This window comes from Rhagoletis pomonella, unplaced genomic scaffold (assembly GCF_013731165.1).
Source record: "Rhagoletis pomonella isolate Grant_MI unplaced genomic scaffold, Rhpom_1.0 Rhpom_scaffold_00006, whole genome shotgun sequence".
In the NCBI taxonomy this organism is placed as follows: Eukaryota; Metazoa; Arthropoda; class Insecta; order Diptera; family Tephritidae; genus Rhagoletis; species Rhagoletis pomonella.
The window spans coordinates 25147810-25169273 of NW_023458560.1; the positions used below are offsets into that span (position 1 = coordinate 25147810).

General features: G+C 38.0%; 1 protein-coding gene across 1 annotated transcript in view; it reads right to left on the reverse strand.

The window, feature by feature from the left end:
- Positions 1–14325: 14325 nt before the first annotated feature.
- Positions 14326–21464, reverse strand: part of LOC118741846 (ATP-binding cassette sub-family G member 4-like) — a 12904-nt gene continuing 5765 nt past the window's right edge. Inside the window, exons 2-5 of the mRNA XM_036473819.1 lie at positions 16888–18299; positions 16701–16801; positions 14730–15018; positions 14326–14645 (exon numbers count right to left, since the gene is read on the reverse strand). Of these exons, the coding sequence (XP_036329712.1) occupies positions 14434–14645; positions 14730–15018; positions 16701–16801; positions 16888–18299 (2014 nt within the window). The 3' untranslated portion in view covers positions 14326–14433. The remainder of the gene's footprint in view (positions 14646–14729; positions 15019–16700; positions 16802–16887; positions 18300–21464) is intronic.

Here is a 21464-nt window from a genome sequence, read left to right on the forward strand (position 1 = left end):
CCTATATATTGCCTCCATGCAACTGATTGTTCAGATATGGGATTTTAATGTAAAACTAATTTATTTGGACAGCTAAAACCGATTAATTTCTTAAGCTATTGTATAAATAATACTACAAAGTCTACTGACTTTATTTCTTATACCACTGATTGTTCCTATACCAGTTTTTGCGATATATCTCCTTTACGAAGGAAGCTAAATATATCTATGTGTGCTGTGAATATATAAATTTCTTCAAATACGGTAATCTGTTAAAGTAAAGCTTTCAGATGTTCATGAAAGGTATGAAGTAGAGATGGGCACGGGACTAAATATTTGATCCCGATCCCGCCCATCCCGAAATTCGATTTTTAAGTCCCGAACCCGCCCATCCCGGCGTTTTTCAGAATTGTACCGCGGGTCCCGATATCTATCTCTAAAGTAGGATACAAACCGACAACAAATTGAAACGATCGGCTAAGATTTCAACGTGTGTGGCGTGGTATGCAAACCGATCGAAGGTTGACAAAAATGTTCATGTCTTTCAAATTAATTTTAAATAATAAAAATTATAATGAGAGATCTGGCATCCTCCGATTGGTTTGTTTTGCTTTGCTGTTCGTTGTCATCTCAATAAAACATTAAAAGTGAATATTTCCACCTCGTTTTAAAGGAAGATTTTGTGAATTTGCGGGGTTGCGGTTTTATCGGGAGTGTCGGGAAAGGATTTTGGTCCCGTTCCACCCGCCATATTTTTACAGATCTTCCCGATACCGCCCATCCCGGTCAATTTTAAATCAGTACCGTGGGTCCCGCGGGTCCCGCTTTCCCGCGCCCATCTCTAGTATGAAGCCTTCGGCATAGCCGAAGACAGCGCTGCTTTTACTTGTTTTATCTACATATACCTATTAAAACTAGCAAATACCCTTCTTAAAAGTGTTTTTGTGCTGTTGCTCCCTCCCAAAATTCGTATGGCCTCTTCAAGAAGAAATAAAATATGTTTAAAGAGCTTTAAGAAGTGAGATTTTCAAACAAATTTTCGATTTATTTTTATATAGTAAAAGGAAGTCTCATTTAATTTCAATAAAGTTTCATTGAATCTGAAAAAGGGTTCAGTTAATTTGAAAAAGGTTTCAGTTAATTTGACAAAAGTTTCGCTTTCTTTGAAAATGATTTCCTTTCATTTCAAAAAAGTTTCATTTAAACTGAAAATGCTATAGTACGTCAGCGTGTTTTAATTTTTATAGCGAACGTTCGCGACGAAAACTTCGCCGTTCGCCGGCATTGTGTTTCAACGGTAACAAGTGTGCACAAGTGAATCGCATTACAGGTGTTGAGAGAAACATATTTATTTAGTTGACGTAAATAAACTCTTTTCTTTACCATTAACTTTCCCGTTTGGCAGTTTTTGTATGTATTTCATCATTTCATCATTTCATACTGACCAGATAAAGCTCAAATCTTGCTGATTCGAAAAGCGCATTAAATCTTGAAGCATTAGTGGTCCCTTGCGAATACGAACTATGGCGATTCCACAGTATAATTTCCTCCATAAATATCAATTGTGAAGCCTAACAAGGCCTTACTGAGCTTGTCCTTAAAATTGTGTTATGCACTCTTTTCCATTTAAAAATTACTTCGTATGGAAGAAAATGCGTGATACCGTCATCAAAAAAAATAATTATCAGAAATCAACGCGATTTTTTAGCAACTTAAAACTTGCACTTTATTATACTAGAATTCAATAAGCTATAAAACTGCATACCAAAAATTATTCTAGAAATTAAAGTTAAAATGCAAGGAATCGGGATAAAATGTCAAAAAAATCAAAGACGAGTAGTCAAACCTGCTAATAGTCCGGTCAAATTAGACCAAAAATAAGAGTAGGATTGTAGGATTGTTCAAAACACCATCATAAATGAAATCTAGAAAGCCCTTATCGATCCGATACCTGGAAAAAAAAGTTATTCGGGGTCAAAGGTCAGAAAAACGGTTTTTCGCGATTTTCAGCAAAACGGTAAGTTTATCTTAAAATTACATATATGCAGCTAGGTACATCATTTCATCACGAGCTTGTGTAGTAAAAGTTCTGTTGCGCAAAAAAATACATGAGGTTTACATTTACATTTCAGAATTTGCGGCATGCACCTTAACCACTACATGCCACCACAGTCTTGCTGCAATGCAGTTGGAAATGTCTAGGGACTGGCCAGATAGAATAAAGAGAAATCCGCGAAACAAAGTTTTTTGGTGCCAAAAAAGTGTCAGCCGAAAGAAAGTGTACATTAGACCACGTCAAAAAAAAATCCTGCAATGTGACCGGAATAAGATTCAAGCATTTAATATAGTGATGATCCTAGTACATGAATCTCTCCTCTCTAGGCCAATTGTAAAAGAAAGATAAGTTTTTCCATACACATGGATTACATGTCATTTAAGTATTATGCTGGCTCAGATTCCTTAAATTCTAAAAAAATATTTACTAGATCTCACCCAAATAGGACAAGGGATTAAAAAAGTATAATTTTGGAATTTAAATAATCTGAGCCAGCATAATACTTAAATGGCATGGAATCAATGTACTCTTACAGTTTCGAACTTTCGAACTCAAAAGGAAAGAACTCATTTTCTTACGTGTAATTGTGAAAACTAAAGGCTCGACGCGGGACCTCTTACAATTGTCCTAGAGAGGGAAGATTCATGGAAGATTATTAGTATACCAAATGCTAAAATTTGAGTCTTCTGGTCGCATTGCAGAATTTTATTTGACGTGGCCTAATGTACATATATATAGACTTCCATTATTTTACTTTTCGAAACTTATTATTGTCAAAAAAGCTGCACCCAACATTATAGTCGACTTTATTTCATCTAAGAGTATGTATGCCCCATTATTTCTAATAAGGTGCTAATGGAGATCATCATTTTCTGTCAAAAATATTTTTTTCTCTCGGAATTAAAAGAGTGCATTAATACAAGCTATTTCTGGACATTTTAGTGGACAAATTTTTATATATAAAAATGCTGAAATCAGTAAAAATCTTGCCAGAGGTGTAATTTTTAAGTGCCTTTGAAAAGCATTTATAAACTTCTTTTTCTTCTTTTTTGGCGCTGTAATCGCCTAAGCTATTTTGGCAGAGTTCAGCAAAGCACGCCTGTCGTTTCTCTTCTGTGCCAACCGATGCCAATTGGAAACGCCAAGTGAAGCCAAGTTCTTCTCCACCTGATCTTTCCATCGCAGTGGGGGCCTCCCTCTTCCTCTGCTACCACCAGCGGGTTCCGAGTTGAATACTTTCAGAGCTGGAGCGTCGGTGTCCATTCGAACGACATGACCAAGCCAGCGGAGCCGCTGTATTTTAATTCGCTGCACTATGTCCATGTCGTTGTAAAGCTCATACAGCTCATCGCTCCATCGTCTGCGGTACTCGCCGTTGCCAACGCGTAAAGGCCCGCAAATCTTCCGCAAAATCTTTCACTCGAACACTCCAAGAGCCGCCTCATCGGATGTTGTCATTGTCAATGCTTCTGCGCCATATACCAGAAAGGGCATGATGAATGACCCATTCGCTTTGCTTCCTTATCCAACAGACTTCGTGGTTTTTGCTACCGATGATGTCGATGTCATCGGCATAAGCCAGCAATTGCACGCTCTTGTAGTAAATTTTTCCTGAGCGGTTCAGTTCTGCAGCTCTTATTATCTTCTTCGACATCAGATTAGTCGCCCTGTCTGAAACTCCGTTTGGTGGCGAACGGCTCGGAGAGATCTTCCCCAATTCTGACGTAGCTGGTGGCATTGCTCAACGTCATTTTACACAGCCGTATGAGTTTTGAGGGGATGCAAAATTTAGACGTAGCGGCGTATAGGCAACTCTTTTAGTGCTGGCAAAAGCGGCTTTAAAGTCGACAAATAGGTGGTGAGTGTCGATCCTTTTCTCGCGGGTCTTTTCCAAGATTTGGCATATTGTGAATTCCTGGTATATGGTGGATTTTCCAGGTCTAAAGCCGATAAGGCCCAATCAGTTCATTGACGGTGGGCTTCAGTCTTTCACAAAATACACTCGATAAAACCTTGTAACCTGTGCTTAGACGGCTGATCTCGCGGTAGTTGGCGCGAATGGCGGGGTCACCTTTCTTGTGGATTGGGCAGAGCACACTTAAATTCCAGTCGTCGGGCATGCGTTTATCTGATCATATTCTGCACAAGATTTGATGCATGCACCTTATCAGCTCCTCGCCATCGTAATTGAATAGCTCAGCTGGCAGGCTGTCAGCTCCAGTAGCTTTGTTGTTTTTCAGCCGCGTTATTGTTATTCGTACCTCGTCATAGTCAAGCGGTGCAACGTCGACTCCCTCATCATCGACTGCGGGCACGGGTTATTCTTCTCCACAACCTTCCAGGGCGGAGAAGTGTTCCCTCCATAATTTAAGTACGCTCTGAACATCGGTTATTAGGTCGCTATTGTTGTTCTTACAGGAGTACGCCCTGGTCTTGAAACCTTACGTAAGTCGCCTAACCCTCTGTTAGAATTTTCGGGCATTCTTCCTATCGGCCAGCATCTCAAGCTCTTCGCACTCACGTATTTCGGCCTCTCTCTTCTTATTGCGGCAAATACGTCTTGCTTCCCTCTTCAGATCCCTATAAAGGTCCCACATAGCGCGCGTTGCGCCCGATCGCAGCGTGGCCCTGTAGGCGGCATCTTTTTTCTCTGCAGCTTCCTGACACTCCTCATCGTACCATTTGTTCTTTTGGGCTCGCTGAAATCCAACTAATTCTTCGGCGGCGGTACTTAATGATCGAGAAATGTGGTTCCACTGCTCGCGTATGTCGGATTGTTGAAGAGTGCTCTCAGAGAGCAGGTGTGTGAGTCGAGTGGCGAATAAATTGGCCGTCTGTTGTGATTGCAGCTTTTCGACGTTAAGCTTTCCTTGCATATTTGTGCGCACATTTTTTGCTGCACAGATGCGGGTGCGTATCTTGGCTGCAACAAGATAGTGGTCCGAGTCGATGTTTGGGCCTCGGAGTGTGCGTACGTCTAAAAGACTGGAAGCGTGCTTGCCGTCTATCACAACATGATCGATTTGGTTTCTCGTTTTTCGATCCGGAGACAGCCTCGTAGCTTGATGGATCTTTTTATGCTTGAACCAAGTACTGCATACTACCATGTTTCGGGCCCCGGCGAAGTCGATCAGCCTCAATCCGTTGTCAGCCATTTCGTCGTGCAGGCTGAACTTTCCGAAGGTGGTTCCAAAGATCCCTTCCTCGCCCACCCAGGCATTGAAGTCGCCAAGCACGATTTTGATATCATGATGAGGGCAGCGCCCGTACGTGCGTTCCAAGCGCTCATAGAAGAGATACTTGGATGCCTCATCCTTCTCTTCCATCGGGGAATGGGCGCAGATGATCGAGATGTTGAAGAATCTCGCTTTGATGCGGATTGCGACTAGATGCTCGTCCACCGGGGTGAACGACAGTACTCGGCGACGGAGTCTCTCTCCCACCACAAATCCAACTCCGAATTTGCGCTCCTTTACATGGCAGCTGTAGTAGACATCGCAAGGCCCCAGACATTGCTTGCCTTGCCCCGTCCAACGCATTTCTTGGATGGCGGTGATGTCAGCTTTCACTCTTACGAGGACATCAACCAGCCGGGCAGAAGTACCTTCCCCATTAAGGGTCCGGTCATTCCAGGTGCATGCGCTCAAATCGTAGTCCTTTAAACGTTTGCCGTGGTCGTCATCATAAGGGGGGGGGGGGGGGTTTCATCCGAGGCTCTGCCTTGCTTCTTCATTGGAAGTGTTCTTTACGTGGCGGGTCCCAAACCCAGCGCACAACCCATTACTGGGACGGGGGTGGTTTCGCAACCAAATACACGTTTATATAGCGAGCAGCTTGCTCCAAGCAGACACCCGCTTGCAGCCGCACATACTGGTGAACAGACTCTGCAGACTTCAGTGAAACTCCCTCTCTTTCTGCCGCGACCCAAGGCCCCACTCGGGTTGGTTACCGCATCTTGCACATGGGTTGCTCGCGTTGCCCAGAGTGCGCGAACGAGGACGCTAGAGTCGGCATTGAGTATAGCCATGCAACTGTAACTGCATACCCAGCGCTACGACTATACGCTATTGCACTCCATTTGCAAGTTTAAACACGTAAAAAAAAACAATTTTATGAAAAATTGTCAAAATGTCTATATTGAATTTTTTATCAAAGAAATAGGGCAAAAGTCGCATGATTTTTGAGAAAAGTTTCAAAATAAGCCCTATTTAAAAAAGTCGGTGTCAGGCGGCATGAATTTCCCAGCAGTGTCCATTTGACACTTTCGTCACACAACGGTAACACTGGTGCCTGTTATGTATGTGCCAACAATGCAAAATCTCTAGGGAATAAAAAAAATTTAAACAAAAAGTGAGTGTGCAAAGCAATGGCTAAAATAAAGTTAACCACAATTGGAGATTAAAAGACCATGCCAGTAATGCCCAGTAAATGTAAGAAAAAAATTCAAACAAATATATTCAACCGAAAAGGTAATGCATCCGAACACTCAACAAGCTTCTCAGTTTTAAAAGAAAACTTTGCTTTTACTTTTTGCAGCAATTATTTTTCTTTGTTAGTTGATGAAAAGCTCGTATGGTGAACGCATTTACTGCTTTTGTTTTCGGCTGGAGCAGTATGCATTTAATTTGCTTTTGGGCGGTGAAAATATTTTTACACTTGCTGTTTGTTTAATTTGGTTTTCTTATTTAATTGTTGCATTTGGTTCGTATTTACATAAGGGTGGTAAAAAAAAAAAACTGAAAAAGTAATCGGAATTTTAATGCTCTCGCCTCCTATGATAGTCCTATATTGAAAATAACTTTAGCGCTGGTTTTTTTTTTATTTTGAAATAAAAAAATATTTAGTGGTCGCTCACTCGAAAAATTTTGATTGTTGGACCACCTTAGTATTCATATATATATCGATATTCAACTTAGATTTCAACCATTAGTTTACTGACTAATGGCGTGTCCTTTTCTCGAAAAAAGAAAATTCAGCTTCTTATATGGCAACATTATCAGAGTGCAACATTTTAAAGAAAGCCCACGCAATATGATTTTGAAGATGCCGAGAAAAGAGCATGAAAACTTAACAGACTTGGCGTAGGGCAGAATAAATGCAACATTATTTCGAGGATATAAAACGCTATAAATAACTACTTAAATATCTTGGCTCGCTATTGTATGCATGCAAATGTGATTTGAAAACGTATGTGAGTGGAGGTAAATGTAAGATCGGATACAGAACGTCTTTGGTCATGGAGCGAAGGCCTTTTTGCAAGTGAAAAGTGCCGCTGCGGCTGTCTTAATGCATTCCATTTTGTTACCATTTCAGAGCAGCTTGCTGTTGCTGGCGGCATACATACATACATATGTATTTAGTTAGCTTTTTCGCACTGCACGAATTGCTTATAAAAAGCTTTCTTTATTAAAGCTTCACTTTGGAAAGCTACATACATACATTATATGCAGCACATAAAATAGGTAGCGTAAATTTGTGCCGAGACAACGAACACAGGGCGTATGAGTGATAAAAAAATGCATGTGTATGGAATCGATTGGGAGATTTTATTTAACTCGTAAATATATATAACGCTCCGGATAACACAAAACTCTTAGTGGGAAGAACAATTGGTTTCATAAAGGTTTCATAAGGCTCTTATTTTATAGTGGTTTTTCTTCTATTAAATGATTAGTGGAAATCCTTTACAAATTTAAACGATTCTATCTCTATCAATTTTCTTCATTCAGAGTGATTAGTAAACATGCAAATTATTTAGCAATTATTTAGCAACATGCAAATTTATATATGTGGTTCTATAAATTTTAATTTTAAGAGAAATTACGCATTCTCTTTTCGATGTAGGATTTGTCTTCTTTAAGATCATGATAAGAAAAAAACTTTGTATTTGAACTTATATGCATCTACAAATTTTTCTGTGTAGATTTCTAGTTCTTCCTCTTTTCGGAGTTGGATTCTTCATCAAACGGATCGTGAAAACTCTTTATCCATTCCATTTCAGACTTGAATAGATATTCAAGGCTCTTCACGTAAACTTTTTTCGGCTCGAAAATTAATGATTTGAGCGTTTCCTCTATTCAAGGAGAAAATACTATGTCCCACCAGTCACAAATTTAAATGTTTTTTAGTATTTCTATGGAGATTATATTGTTTTTTAATATTTCTATGGATTTTTATTGAAAACGAAAGCATATAATTCATATTTTCCAACACTAAAACATCTTTCGTAAAAATTAGGTGTTTTGGCTAAAATTCATCTTTGAGTGCGCAAAGGTAAAATAGAGTTCTTTTCAGTGTCCCACCAGTCACATTCATTCAAATAATTTATATATAAAACTAAGAAATCGTTTGGTATTTATTAGGAAAAATGTTTGGTATTTTTGTTAAGGCAATTGTATGCATTAGTTATCGTGCTATGTTAAAAAATATCTTTCGCTGTTGTATAAGTTCCGACAACATAGCTAAAATTCACAATTGATCACATTCTGGAGTAAATTGTCCCACCTGTCACAATGGAATGGCCCAGTTGTACTATTTTTCAAAAATTTAAAAGAGGCAGATGATTCAATACTAAAAAAATTAAAGTAGCAATGGTTAGGTTAATCCGGCTGGCGTTGAGCGGCACATACACCGCCAGTCCTTTGCATTGCCAGTTGGAGCTCGTTTTTACACGTTTAGAGTAGTCATCACAAAGGATGTGAACGCTTTTTGCGAATTTCAGCTCTACTTTTGAGATGTCCTCTCACTTCTCGAATTCGTAGGCTCCCAAGCATTTTAGTCGTGTTTTTGACAGTGCCAGACATCGGAAGAGAAGTTGCTTCAAGGTTTCCTTGGCCTCCTTCAAGGTACTTTCTGCAACTGTTTACGTTAGTAATACCCATTTTTTGTGCATTAGCTGCCACCAGGATATGCCCCGTAAGCAATCCAGTAATAGCTCTGCATCCTTACTTTGGAAGCTGTAACGGGAAGCATCAATAGTTGCTTCCGCCGCTTTCCCATATAATTTTTGCAGTTTTGCAGGTGGTTATCTCATTCCATATAGCCCTGAACTGCCTAATCATATTATCGTCTATTTCATTGAAGTTTTGCAGTGGTCTACGAATGTAGTTTGTCTGTTCGAGAGTCAGACTGGTGGCTTTCTCGACCGTTTCATCTGCTATTTCCTTACCGGACACCCAATACATATACAACCTTCGGGCGTCGGCTAGCCTTTCAATGGCGTCCCGGCTGAGAAGGGCGTTTATAGATAAAATACTGTATGAGGTAACTGCCGTAATTGCCGCCTGGCAGTAATTCTGTAAGGTTTCACCTAAATTGCAAACTTTTTAATTAGACTCTAAAAAAAATTAATTTTAGTATAACAAAGTGCAAGATTGAAGTTGCTAAAAATTGCGTTGAATTTTGGCAATTATTTTCCTTGACAGTGTAAAGCGGTTCCTTCCATATCAAAATATTTTTCGAATATACATTTTTTTTGCAACCTTGCGGAGTGCTACCAGTTTTTTTTCTTTTTATCACATCACGATGTAGCGAACCAATTTGGCACGTTACAGAAAGCGCTACTTGAGATTTGCCGATATTGATAATTCTCAAGTAAATGTAAACAACGCCTCAGAAACTTTAGATGCACTGAAATTTGCTAATACTTTCACAAAAATCGCCGTTTTTTTTTTAATTTTCGCTATTAATTCTTTTTAGAAATCATATATTTTAAAATTTAACATAAGGAAACCACGTTCCTGTTGAAAAATGTATTATTCGGCTTTGTTTACTTTTACTTGAGAAATTTCAGCGCCGCTGGGAATCATTCTTGTTACCATATAGTGTTTAATGTTGGACAAAGACGCGAATATGTGGTATATTTTAGACCTTGTGTGGTAGATGCTCAAAAAAGTGGCACATCTACCACAATGTGGTAGAAGTCCGATCACTGCTCCCAACTACTAATTGACGGCTCGATGATCGTTGTACTGTTTATTTAAGGTGTTCTTACACGATATGTATTTGCATCTGTAAATGTGACTTTTTCAATACATATGTAATTGCGTATGTCTGTCAAATTCACAGCCTTTATTTAACTGCTTTAAAATACGATCTTTGGAAACGAAATAAACAAAACTCAGATGATTCTACCTGTATGTCAGATGAAAATAGAGACATTTCTATTACGTATTATGTGCATCTGCTTTGTACAGAAACAAATCTAATTTGCCTTTACACGATATGTTGGCATTTCTATATGTAATAAAGTTATAGTTTAAAAAACTAAAACCTCTATTATAATTTCCATTCGTACTGTCATCAGGTATGTAACTTGAGAATAGAAATCCCTGCATCTTTTAGGCGCATCAATATTACATAGTTACATCCCGAGCTAATAAAAGGGAGGTAATAAAATAATAAAAAGTAGCATGTACACATGCTAATACATATCGTGTAAGAACATCTTTAGCTTTAATTATTTTTTTTTTAACTTCCCTTAATTTCCATTTTCCTCATCATTAGAGAATTTTGTCTCTTTTGCTCATCTAGCTTTCATTACTCAGTATTTTTAATAGTTGATAAACTCATTAAAACAACAGGGAACGCTCATTGAGCAATAATTTTTTTTATGCTCCTACGCGCAGCTTGCTTGGTTTTTTCTTCTAGATTCGCCAATGTTGCCAGATTCACAGTTTTAACTGTAAATTAAAGTTTTCTTTATACAAGCTTACAGTTGCTTAAATTAGCTCCTAGTACAAATTACAGTTTTTATCGAAATTTCCGATTTGAACGAATAACATAAAATTTATCTTTTGGTTCCTTTGTAAGTCAACTTTTAAGATAAAAGTGGACGACGAAGAAGACGCGTTTTCTTATATGAAACAAATGTTTTCAGCTGTCCTATGCATTCCACTCGCCACAGAAAATGTGAAAAGAGTATTTTCCCAAATCAATTTGAATACAACAATAAATAAACTAAAAATTGCACCACTAATTTAAATGGTTTGTGGTGTTTGATTTTAAAAGAATCGCTTTTTAACCGACTTCACAAAAAGGAGAAGGTTATCAATTTGTTTTATATACAGTGACGAGCAAAACTGTAACATGGTGTAACACTTTTTAATTCACCCACCGCTATGTTTCCAAGTTCTGACGACTTTCATCCTTTGGTGTACATTCTTGTTGGTACATCCGTACTCCCTCTCTCATAACGATTTGAAGTCAATACAACAACAATAAAAACCCAGCAGACAAAAATGTAAATTAAGCCAAATGTTACAGTTTTGCACTCACTCTCAGTTTTGCATTTTACAGTTATTTTTTACTTAGTTGGAAGTCAGATGACTTTTTTCTGTATTGTAATTTATTGAAGAAGTAATCACCAGTAAATAATATAGTTAATCAGGAACCATAAATGTAAATAATAGATTTACTGTGGAAAGGCGGGACCGCAGGAAAGTGGCGAAAAATTGTGGAGTTTGCTACTTGAAAATATTTAGATTGATAAAAAGTATAGCCTAAAGTGGCCCCAAGGACAAAGGAAGTCTGTCAAAAAATATTACGGTACGATATCTTGTGAACTTAGCAGCAACCCAGCAAACATTGAGGTTAGTTATCGATTATATAATGATTGGAGAACTAGCCACATTCTCCAATCTCTAACGTTTGAGATCGACTCAAAAAACTATCGAGAATCATAGCGATCTCAACAAAAATGGGACATAGTTCTTGACTCGTGAAAATATTAATTCTCTAATCGAATTCTAATGTGGATCTCTAATGGGATTCGAATTTGAATTTCAAACTGCTATTTTGCTTTATTAAATAAAACGCTGTGTTTGTAAAATTTTTATTAAATGTATTTGCAATAAAATAATAATGAATTTGAACTTAAAAAAAAAAATTATCATTCATTTAGAATATTGCTTATTTACATTTATTTGAATTTTCGTTTTTTCTCTAATCGTTCTCGAATCGAATTCTAATATAGTTCTCTAACTTCCGTCATCGATTCGAGAACGATTAGAGAAATACCCTAGTTATCTAATGTAGAAATCCAAATTTCTCTAACGTTAGAGACCGTGTTTGCTGGGAAGTAGCGATGCAGCCACTATTACAGAAGCGCTTAAGGTATTAAACTTTAATGCAAATCAGTAGACAGCGAGGCGACGAATTGCCAAATTGGCGCAAAGGCATCAAGAAGAAAAAAGATAATTTGACCAAAATATATGTGCGGGAGTGGTAGCATTTTGCTGTGTCGCGCGAAAATCGGACCGTTGCCTATTGGGATATGTTAGGCCTTTCAGAATGCAATAAAAAACATATTTTTAAGTTTCAATTGAAGGTTATTTGGTCTGACAAGACTCAATTAATTGCTTTCAATCAGATGGCCGGGCATGGTATTGGATCAAAGACCCAAATTAAGCCCATGCGCATCATGTAAGGCAAACTGTGAATCACAGTGGTCGGTCAGTAATTGTTTGGGGTTGTATTTTGTTGGTCCGTTAGTACGCATTATGCGTAAGGAACAGTATCTGTTCATATTTCAACAAAATTTGCAAGATGTAGTCGAAAAAATTAGAGTTTCTGCTGAAAAATCACTCAAAACACACTGAACATGTTCGGAAGGCATAGATACAAAAGCAAAAATTTGCTAATTTAAACTGACCTCCAAAATCCGCGTACATGAATCTCATCGAGAATTTGCGAAATCAACTAAAGGCACAGCTTAATAAGTATCAAAGTCCGTAAAATCGAGTACATGAGCTGTGAAAGCAAACTAAGGATATATGGAGGACATAGCTCCAGAAGTTTTACAGAGATAAAAATAAGGTATGCCAAATCGCACCCAGAAACTAAAACAAGCAAAAGGGTACTGAACATTTTGTAAGTAGTTCTTTTTTCTCGTTAAAATTGTTAAAAAGTTCTTAAAAATATATGAGTGCAAAACTGTAACATCTGCCTTAATTTACATTTTTGTCTGCTGGTTTTATTATTGTTGTTGGATTGACTTCAAATCATTATAGGAGAGGAAGTACAGGTGCACCAATAATAACGTACAACAAAAGTATGAAAGTCGTTAGAACTTGGAAAGATAGCGATGACTGAAGTAAAAAGTGTTACACCATGTTACAGTTTTGCCCGTCACTGTATGTTACTGCATAGCTTTGGACCACGTTAACCGATTTCTCACAGGGGGTCCCATACTAATTTGGTTTAGATCTAATCATTGGATCGTGAAAAAATTAACGGAACTCCTAAATTTTTATATGAGAATTGAAGTAGGTTGTGTTTTTTGCTTAAAAATTAATTATTTTATATATGTTTAATAAAATTAAAAAACTTGATTTTTTTTTAAGTTCTTCGTTTTTTACAGTTTTTTTACTATAAAGAAAATAGATCCGGCAACACTGTCTACAGCTCCTTCATGAACTAAAAGTTTGGAATAAAAAGCTTTGCGTTTTTTTCAAGTTGTATATTTTAAAAATATTGGTGATAAATATTTTTCGCATCACTCGGAGCGATGAGAATAAAAGCGATGCCATCAATTCGAATAAACTCTTTTACAAATACTTCTCATGCAAATTCATGAGTGAGCCAAAAATTAGAAGAGTTTATTGTGAAGAGAATGTAAATAATGCTAGCGCTCTTGGAAGGCTCTTAAAAAAATATAAATTCTCAGACCGAGCTTACTCTGCGTGCCTCTATACAAAATACATAGAAAGCTTAAAAGAGCTTTGCCTGCGGGCAAGGCGATGTCCATCTCCGGTTTACGAACCATTAAAATTTTGAAATTGGTCAACTGGAAAAAAGGTTGGGATCGTCTGATTTAAGTGCTATCTTCATTGGATAATAAGTTTGCTATGCATGATTTGTATTTATATCTTGGATCTTTTATTTAAAGTTTTATTTCATCTGTGATGTGTATAATATTTCAAGCTATTTACGCGCTAATATAATAATTTTACCAACATTTTTCCATACAAAAAAGTCTCTGGGTTTAACAAAAAGTAAAATAGAATGAAAACTAAAGCACCTTTGCAAACAGGTTTCTTAATAATATACAAAGTTACATATGTATGTAAGTTAACTACTTGTAAGTAATTTATATGTAATTACAAGTTGAATATGCGTAAAAATTCTATATTTTTTAAACATGTACATACATACATATGTATGTACACATGTCTTTGTAGCTTTCTATAAATTCAAGACTCTAAATAATATCAATTTTATTATAGAAAACACATTAAACGTACGATTTCAAATAAACTGAAATCGGTGCGTGAAATGCCCTTGGAACTGTCTTGAAGACTCTCTACTACTTACAAATACATAAACATAGATACATTTTACATACATATATTAATTACAGAGTACGTCTTATAGCTACTGACTGGCTCCCTCAGCCCTGCTTAGCGTATCAGATGCAGCTTCCAGCGCAGCACAAAGTACGCAATAATGCGCAGCGCAATAAATGTACCCAGCAAGGCTACCGCATCAATCCAGTACTCGGCCTGATCCATAGACATCTCTTCCAAGAACTTCTTTGGACTACGGAAGTGACAATACATTTCATGACACTCCAATTTGGCACGATCCATGCCGTATATTGATACCATGGCGCCTATTTCGGATGCGTGTGTGGAAGAATAAGTGGAAATAATTTAGAAAAAATGCTATCTTAGGCATATAAAGTACGTTTGATTACCCTCAAATCCATAGCGCACATAACTGACGTAGGTTACCCACTGCAGATAGCCTGGTATAGTGTCGAAGTTAACAAAGAAGCCTGAGAATAGTATGGTTGGTATTGTAGTTACGGGCCCGAGGAAAACACCCGCTTCGATATTCATGCCAGCACCAATGAGCAAGCCCAGCGATTGCGCCACCAGCGATGTGAGCACACAAATGAAGACAAACATTGAGATGCGTAACCATTCCATAGGTTGCGAGGTCAAATAGTAGACAACAATCACATAGACACTGGAGAAGAAGATCTGCGGGAAGGTGAAAAGATCGAATGTCAAATATTTGATTTTTTTTATTAATTTTTGTATGCTTGTGTTTGAGGTGACCAGATGTTTTCTAACAACTTCTTATTTGAATTTGAATTAACACGACAAATCTCTCAGCACATAATTTGGTTATATTATTTAGTTAATGTTTCCAAATCCTGTGTTGAGAAAACTATTTTTAGCTGACTTTTTTCTGTGTGTAGCTAGAACGAGATAGGTACATAAGCCTGAAAAATTGTAAATCTTCTCGATTTTCTCCATTTTCTTGGTAGTACTAAGTAAGGATCTTTGTTTGATCTTAGCGACCATGGACACCATTAAGAGAAAATTGAAGTGAATTGCGAAATCAAGAGTTTTTGAATTCAAACTCTGTCCCTTTAAAGACTTTAAAGATTCGTTCGATATTTTTTTTTTTTTTTAGTTTTTTTTTGGGTTTTTCGATCTCTCGGATAGTTATCGATGCTTATTTTTTATTTGATAAAAAATGTTTTCGAGAAAATTCGAAAAAATAATCATGTTTGATTATACGATACCAAATTTTTATGAAAAACTCTTTGCTTTGAATAATTGAAAAATCTAATTTTTCATTTAATTTTTTCGATCTCTAGGTTTATTATTTGCAATTTCTAAAACTATTTAACGATAATATTTTGTATTCGATTAAATTTCAGTATTTAGAATTCAGATTCACAAAAAAAGTTTTTGTTTCAAATTGAAATAAAAACTTCCAGTTGTGTTTTGTTACCTATTTGGGATTGCTTATTTAAAATTTTGTCGATAACTTTTATCGATAACACTTTTCATTCGATTAACAATATTCTCGATGAAATTGGTTTTCCGTATCCTGTATTTAACATTCAATATTCAGAAGTGTAGAGTTTTAATTTTTTCAAACATTTGGAATTTCTTCGATAACTCTTTAGCGATAATAAATTTTTATTCGACAAAAAATATTCTCGATTAAATTCAATAACCGGATTTGCGATTCAATATATTTAATTAATTTAATATATACGTATACATATAATATTCAAATTTTTTATTGGAATAAGCACAAGACAATTAAACAACATTTCGACAGTGAAATGTTTATTTAGACAATTATTTATTCAAACCATTAAGTTTTTTGATTTTACGAATTTTTATAGCAAATAAAATGGTTATAAGAACAAACATTTTGTGGAAAAAATATTTATGTCCAAAGAGAGTTTGTTTAAATTTCTTGAAAAGTTAAAAGCTTCGAAATTTTGCAAATTTTCGATCTGACTGCCACATTTAATCCAAGTTTTATCGATATTTTTATTTTTATATATACATATATCTTTTCCGAAAAAAATCGTAGTAATCGATTGCTTCTTTCAGGTATCGATTTTTAATCATAAATAATTGAAAATTTTTGTTGAAACCAGAATATGGGATTTATCCTTAATATTAAAGCCCCTTATCATTTTGTAATAGCACTTAACGTTCTCATCACTATAGGCTTCATCGATACCGTTTCTACATCGGAATTTATATAATACTAATATTATTTTCGATATTTTTAGTTATCCTTGTTCAGCCTTTAAATTTTTCTTCATATTCGTGTTTTCACGAATATTTTATTTTATTTCCACACCTGGTCACTTTAAAAAATAGAAATTAACATGCACCGCATTTCATACCTGAAAGGGTAGATCAGCCATTGTCTTAGCAAAGTAGAACGCCTTCAGCGAGTACCAGTAATTTAGATGCTCCCGCACAAACACCGACATCTCAGTGGGAACTGAAAAAAAAACAAAACCAAAACAGTTCAATTAAAACTACGCCCTTGCCCTTAGACCTTAGTCTAACCGAATTTCATTCACTTACAAGTCAATATCGTCGGCATCATCGCTGTAAACATTGTGAATAGTGTTGTGAAGAAAATACATCCGGCATTGCTCATCACCTTCGACGCTTCATTGCCCACATCATAGTAAATCATGCCAATGATGGCGCCCACAATAACGTGCGAGGCTAAACGCATATGCGTCAACATGCGATCGCGCATAATCGTCACAAAGGAACGCTTTAACAGTATCCAGAATTGTGTCCAGCCGCTGGTGGGGAAGCCAGAGCTGTTGGGCAGCGTAACGACACTCTCGTGTGAATCCAGCAACGAAGTGGTGCAACCGGCGGCTGCAGCTTTCTCGGCGGCTGCAGTGAGGGCATTTTGTCCACCCTTCGAGTTCAGACTGCAGCTATCTTCATGAACATTGTAGGTCAGTCCAGTACTGGAACTTCCATTGCCATTATTACTGCTTGGAATGTTTAAATTGATAACGGTACAGTCTGATTGCTGTGACTGTTGTGACTGTAACATGGCTGTAGTCGATTCATTCGAATCCGATTTGGCCACCAAGCCAATGGCCGATGCATCCATTTTGAATTTCTCATCTGCATGTGTGAGTGTTGTGGTCGCTGTGAGCGACGTTGTAATTGCACTATTGACATTCTTGCAGCCATTATCAGCACCATCGCTTTTGGCAATATCATTCGCAATGCAGCGTACACCCTTCATATCCAATCCATAGTCCTTTTGGCTGTATTTCTTGCACTTGCCTTCCTTGACCGCCGCCACCAGCTTTTGCACAGCTTCGCCATACTCGCCGCAGGCTACCTCCAGCACATAGTCGGCCGGGTTGTGATATGAAGGGCAGTCGTAGCCGAGCGACGAGAGAAATGGCACCAGACCTCGCACGCGTCCTTGGTACATGCACTGGCCCTCGGCGAGCATGTACAAGTGATCAAATTTTTCAAAGAGACGCGCCGACGGCTGGTGAATAGTGCAAACGATAGTGCGGCCGCCACGTGCCAAAGACTTGAGCAAAGAAATCAGCTGGAAGCAGGTTGAACTATCCAAACCGGATGTGGGTTCGTCAAAGAACATCACTGGCGGATTGTTGACCAACTCGAGTGCAATGGAGAGACGTTTACGTTGCCCACCCGAAAGATTGTAGGTCTTCGTGTTGCAGGATTCAATGAGACCAATTGTTTCGAGTATCTCATCGACTACGACTCTCTTGGCAGCCAAATTCATATCTTTACCCAGTTTCAGATTGGCTGAGATCATCATGGCTTCGCGTACCGTGAGATTCGCAATCAATATGTCGTCTTGCATGATGTAGCAAGAAAGTTTGCGGAAGCGACGCAGATTGCGTTCTTTGCCATTAATCAGAACCGAACCACTCAACTGGGATGTTCTGAAAAGAAAGATAAGAAGTATGACTAAGAAGTACAGACTCAAAATTTAAATAAAATTACTTATGTATTTAAAAAAGTATAATACATAACTGTGTATGTAAAGTAACTAGAATTGCCCGCAGTAGCAAACCATATAGAGCTCGACTCCAGATCTATTGCTTAATGTCGGGTGTGAACTCATTTTCCGAATAATGCATCATTCTCTTAAAAGTCTGTCACTATCTCCTCGAATGTAGCAATGCAATGCGCACAAGAAGACTCAGAACGAGTTCGATGTGAAAAGTGAGGAATGTGTTCCCGATACTAGTTATAACCCTGGTGACTGGGCGACAGATGAACATAGATGGCTGGAAAGCAATCAGTTCTGTCAGAACAAATTGCAGGTAAGCCTCCAGTAAATGCAATACCATGTATGAGGTGGCGCAGAAAAAAATTCATTTTGGGTACTCCGTTGTTGTTGCTGGTGCAGCAACTACTTAACCATGTCTAAATCGGCAGTCAAGCTCAACTAACAGGAGACCAAGGAAGTGTGCATCTCCGACTGGGTTATTCCATAGGGTGAGTTGCGTGCAATTTATTGGTTGGTTACCCTGTCTCAATGGTTCCCTTATCCCTGAATTCAATGGCTTGTAATTACAGTAAAAGCTCATATTTGGTAATTTTAGTAGAAGTCAATTCAAAAAATAACTCTTTTTTATTTGCTATTTTGTGAATTTTTCGCAGGTATTGCATTTGGCGTTCTGAGCCATGATATGAAATGATAAGGGGTCTTATTTTTTACAAGCTCCACTTGAAACTTCACAATTGGCTCAGAACCCAATGATAGTACAATACGTTTATTCTTTCTTTATTCCTTAGTAGGTCTAAGGATCTTGCCTAATAGGGACGTAAGGCAAATGGCTTTTACGCTTGCTGCACTCTTCAACGATTGCATAAGACGACATGGAGTGGATGAAACAATCATAAGGTGGATCCATTTCGTGTTATATAGAAGGTTGCGGACTGTGGCAGAGGAAGATGGATGGCCCTAGTACTATGGCAGAAGTTATGCCATCAGGGTGGTGTACTCTCTACTATTTTATATTGTTTGGTAGCGAACTCCCTTTCAAGGGAAATGCAAGACTTCCATCTCATTCTAGCTAACGCGGATTATCTGTGCGCACTAGCGACAATAATATCTCTCACGAATGTCTGTTTAAAGAGATCTGACTGAAAAGGTGTGCGTGAAGATACAGAGGATTCTGAAAAGGATTGGTAAATGGTGCATTTTGCAAAGGATTTATATCAGCCCCAAAAATGGAAAATCTGGCATTGTTTAAGCGGGAAAGAAAACTGGAAGGTCTTAACCTTATGGTCTTCCGTGGTAATCAAATATTTACGGGTAACTTTAGGAAGGAAGCCGACGCCGATCTGAAGGTAAATCGATCGCTGAAAAGTAGAACCTTTAGTAAGACTTCAGAGATCGGCCGATTATCGCACATTTTGCTTCAGCATGGTGGCGTGGAACCCTCGTCAAAAGATACCCAAAAGAATTTTTATATTAAAAGGGCTACACAGGAGTACATGTATAATGCCTTGCTGGATTCGCTACACCTGGCGGTGCAATAGGAAGAGATAAAGATTTTCTTATTACAGCATTACATTCGGAGTTTCGAACGCAGAGAGTTGTTTGGAAAGTTGTCAGAGCGAACCCCTTTTAATGGCTTCCAAATGACCAAATGGTGTCTGTAGTATATTTAAGAAGAAAGTACGTCAGAAGGTGTCTACAAAGAAAAATTTTCTATAGCGACGGCTCCATGAATGAAAATGGTATTGGAGCTGGATGGCATCAGGACAGTAACTTAAGATGCTTTACTATTTTAGGTGAAATGGCAACGGCATTCATATCGGAAGTCTTAGCAATGCTGAAAGTAGCTGAGATAATTGTCGAAAGGTGGTGTGGAAATCAAATCAGAGTCTGCAGTGACAGCTAAACCACTTTAAAAGCCTTGAAAACCACTCGCACCTCTTAAAAATAGTCTAGGAATGTAAATTGAGGACGACCTCCGCTGCACGCTGGAAGGAGCATGAACTTACCTGGGTGGCAGGACACTGTGGTGTCCAAACCAAGTAACTGGTAGTTGAATTGGCGAACTTCGCTCCTTTTGGGACGTCAAAATCGAACTGGAGCCAAATTTATGGCTAAGAGTCTTATGACAAAGGAAACTGCTGTTATACAGACAACTGAGAGATTATTAATTCTTTCTTGAAACGGTCAGACATATGATGGCGAAATCCCTTTTTAGAAAGAAACGGAGTGAGCTACGAACCCTAATAGTTCTGACTACGGGACACGTAATCATCGGCGATGCACTGTTTGCATCTTGATTTGACGATAAGGACAGTTCAGAGTACTTTATTTATAGCTGTTTGTCCTCCGGCTGCCTGAGATGGCGAATGTTTGGCTCGAGTATTTTTGACTCGAAGTATTTTGGGTCGATGTATTTCTCTCGCCAAAAAAGTATCGTAAGCAGGGGAATACTGATTTCCCACATCCACTGGTGTTCTCATATCTTTTTAATCGTTTTATTTACTTTAAATCCATGCGAACATTTCCTGTGTGCGGGAAAAATTGCGAAGAGAAGAAGAATTGAGAACCACACCCTTTTTATTTAGGATAGATCCGTGGAATCTGCCTTGCACACAATTTCCAAGGCCACTCTTAGGAACAAAGATTTTGAAATTGGTGCCTTCCTTGATATCGAGGGGTCTTTCAACAATATGCTACCCGGCGCGATAGTAGTAGACCCCTGACAAAGCTCCGAGTCGAAAACTACCTAGTTAGGCTCATCTCCTGTATGCTGCACGACAGAACAGTCACAGCGGAGTGGGGAATTGTCTCTGACCAACGAAAAGTGAGTATAGGCATCCCGCAGAGAGGCGTCCTTTCCCCCTTTCCTAAGTGAAAAACGACATCTTGGAGGAGTTAGAAAAGTGTGGATGCGAGGCTATTGCCTACGCGTTTGATGTGGGACCATTCTCGATTGGTTTAAGTCTTACTTATCAAATAGAATTCAAAGAGTAAAAATTCACAATAATCTGAGCACAACCAGATGCATAACCCTAGGTGTTCCCCAGGGATCGGTTCTTGGACCAATTTTGTTTTTGATATATATCTGTCGGATCCGATAATAAGTTTAGAGTATTGGAAAATACTTTGATGA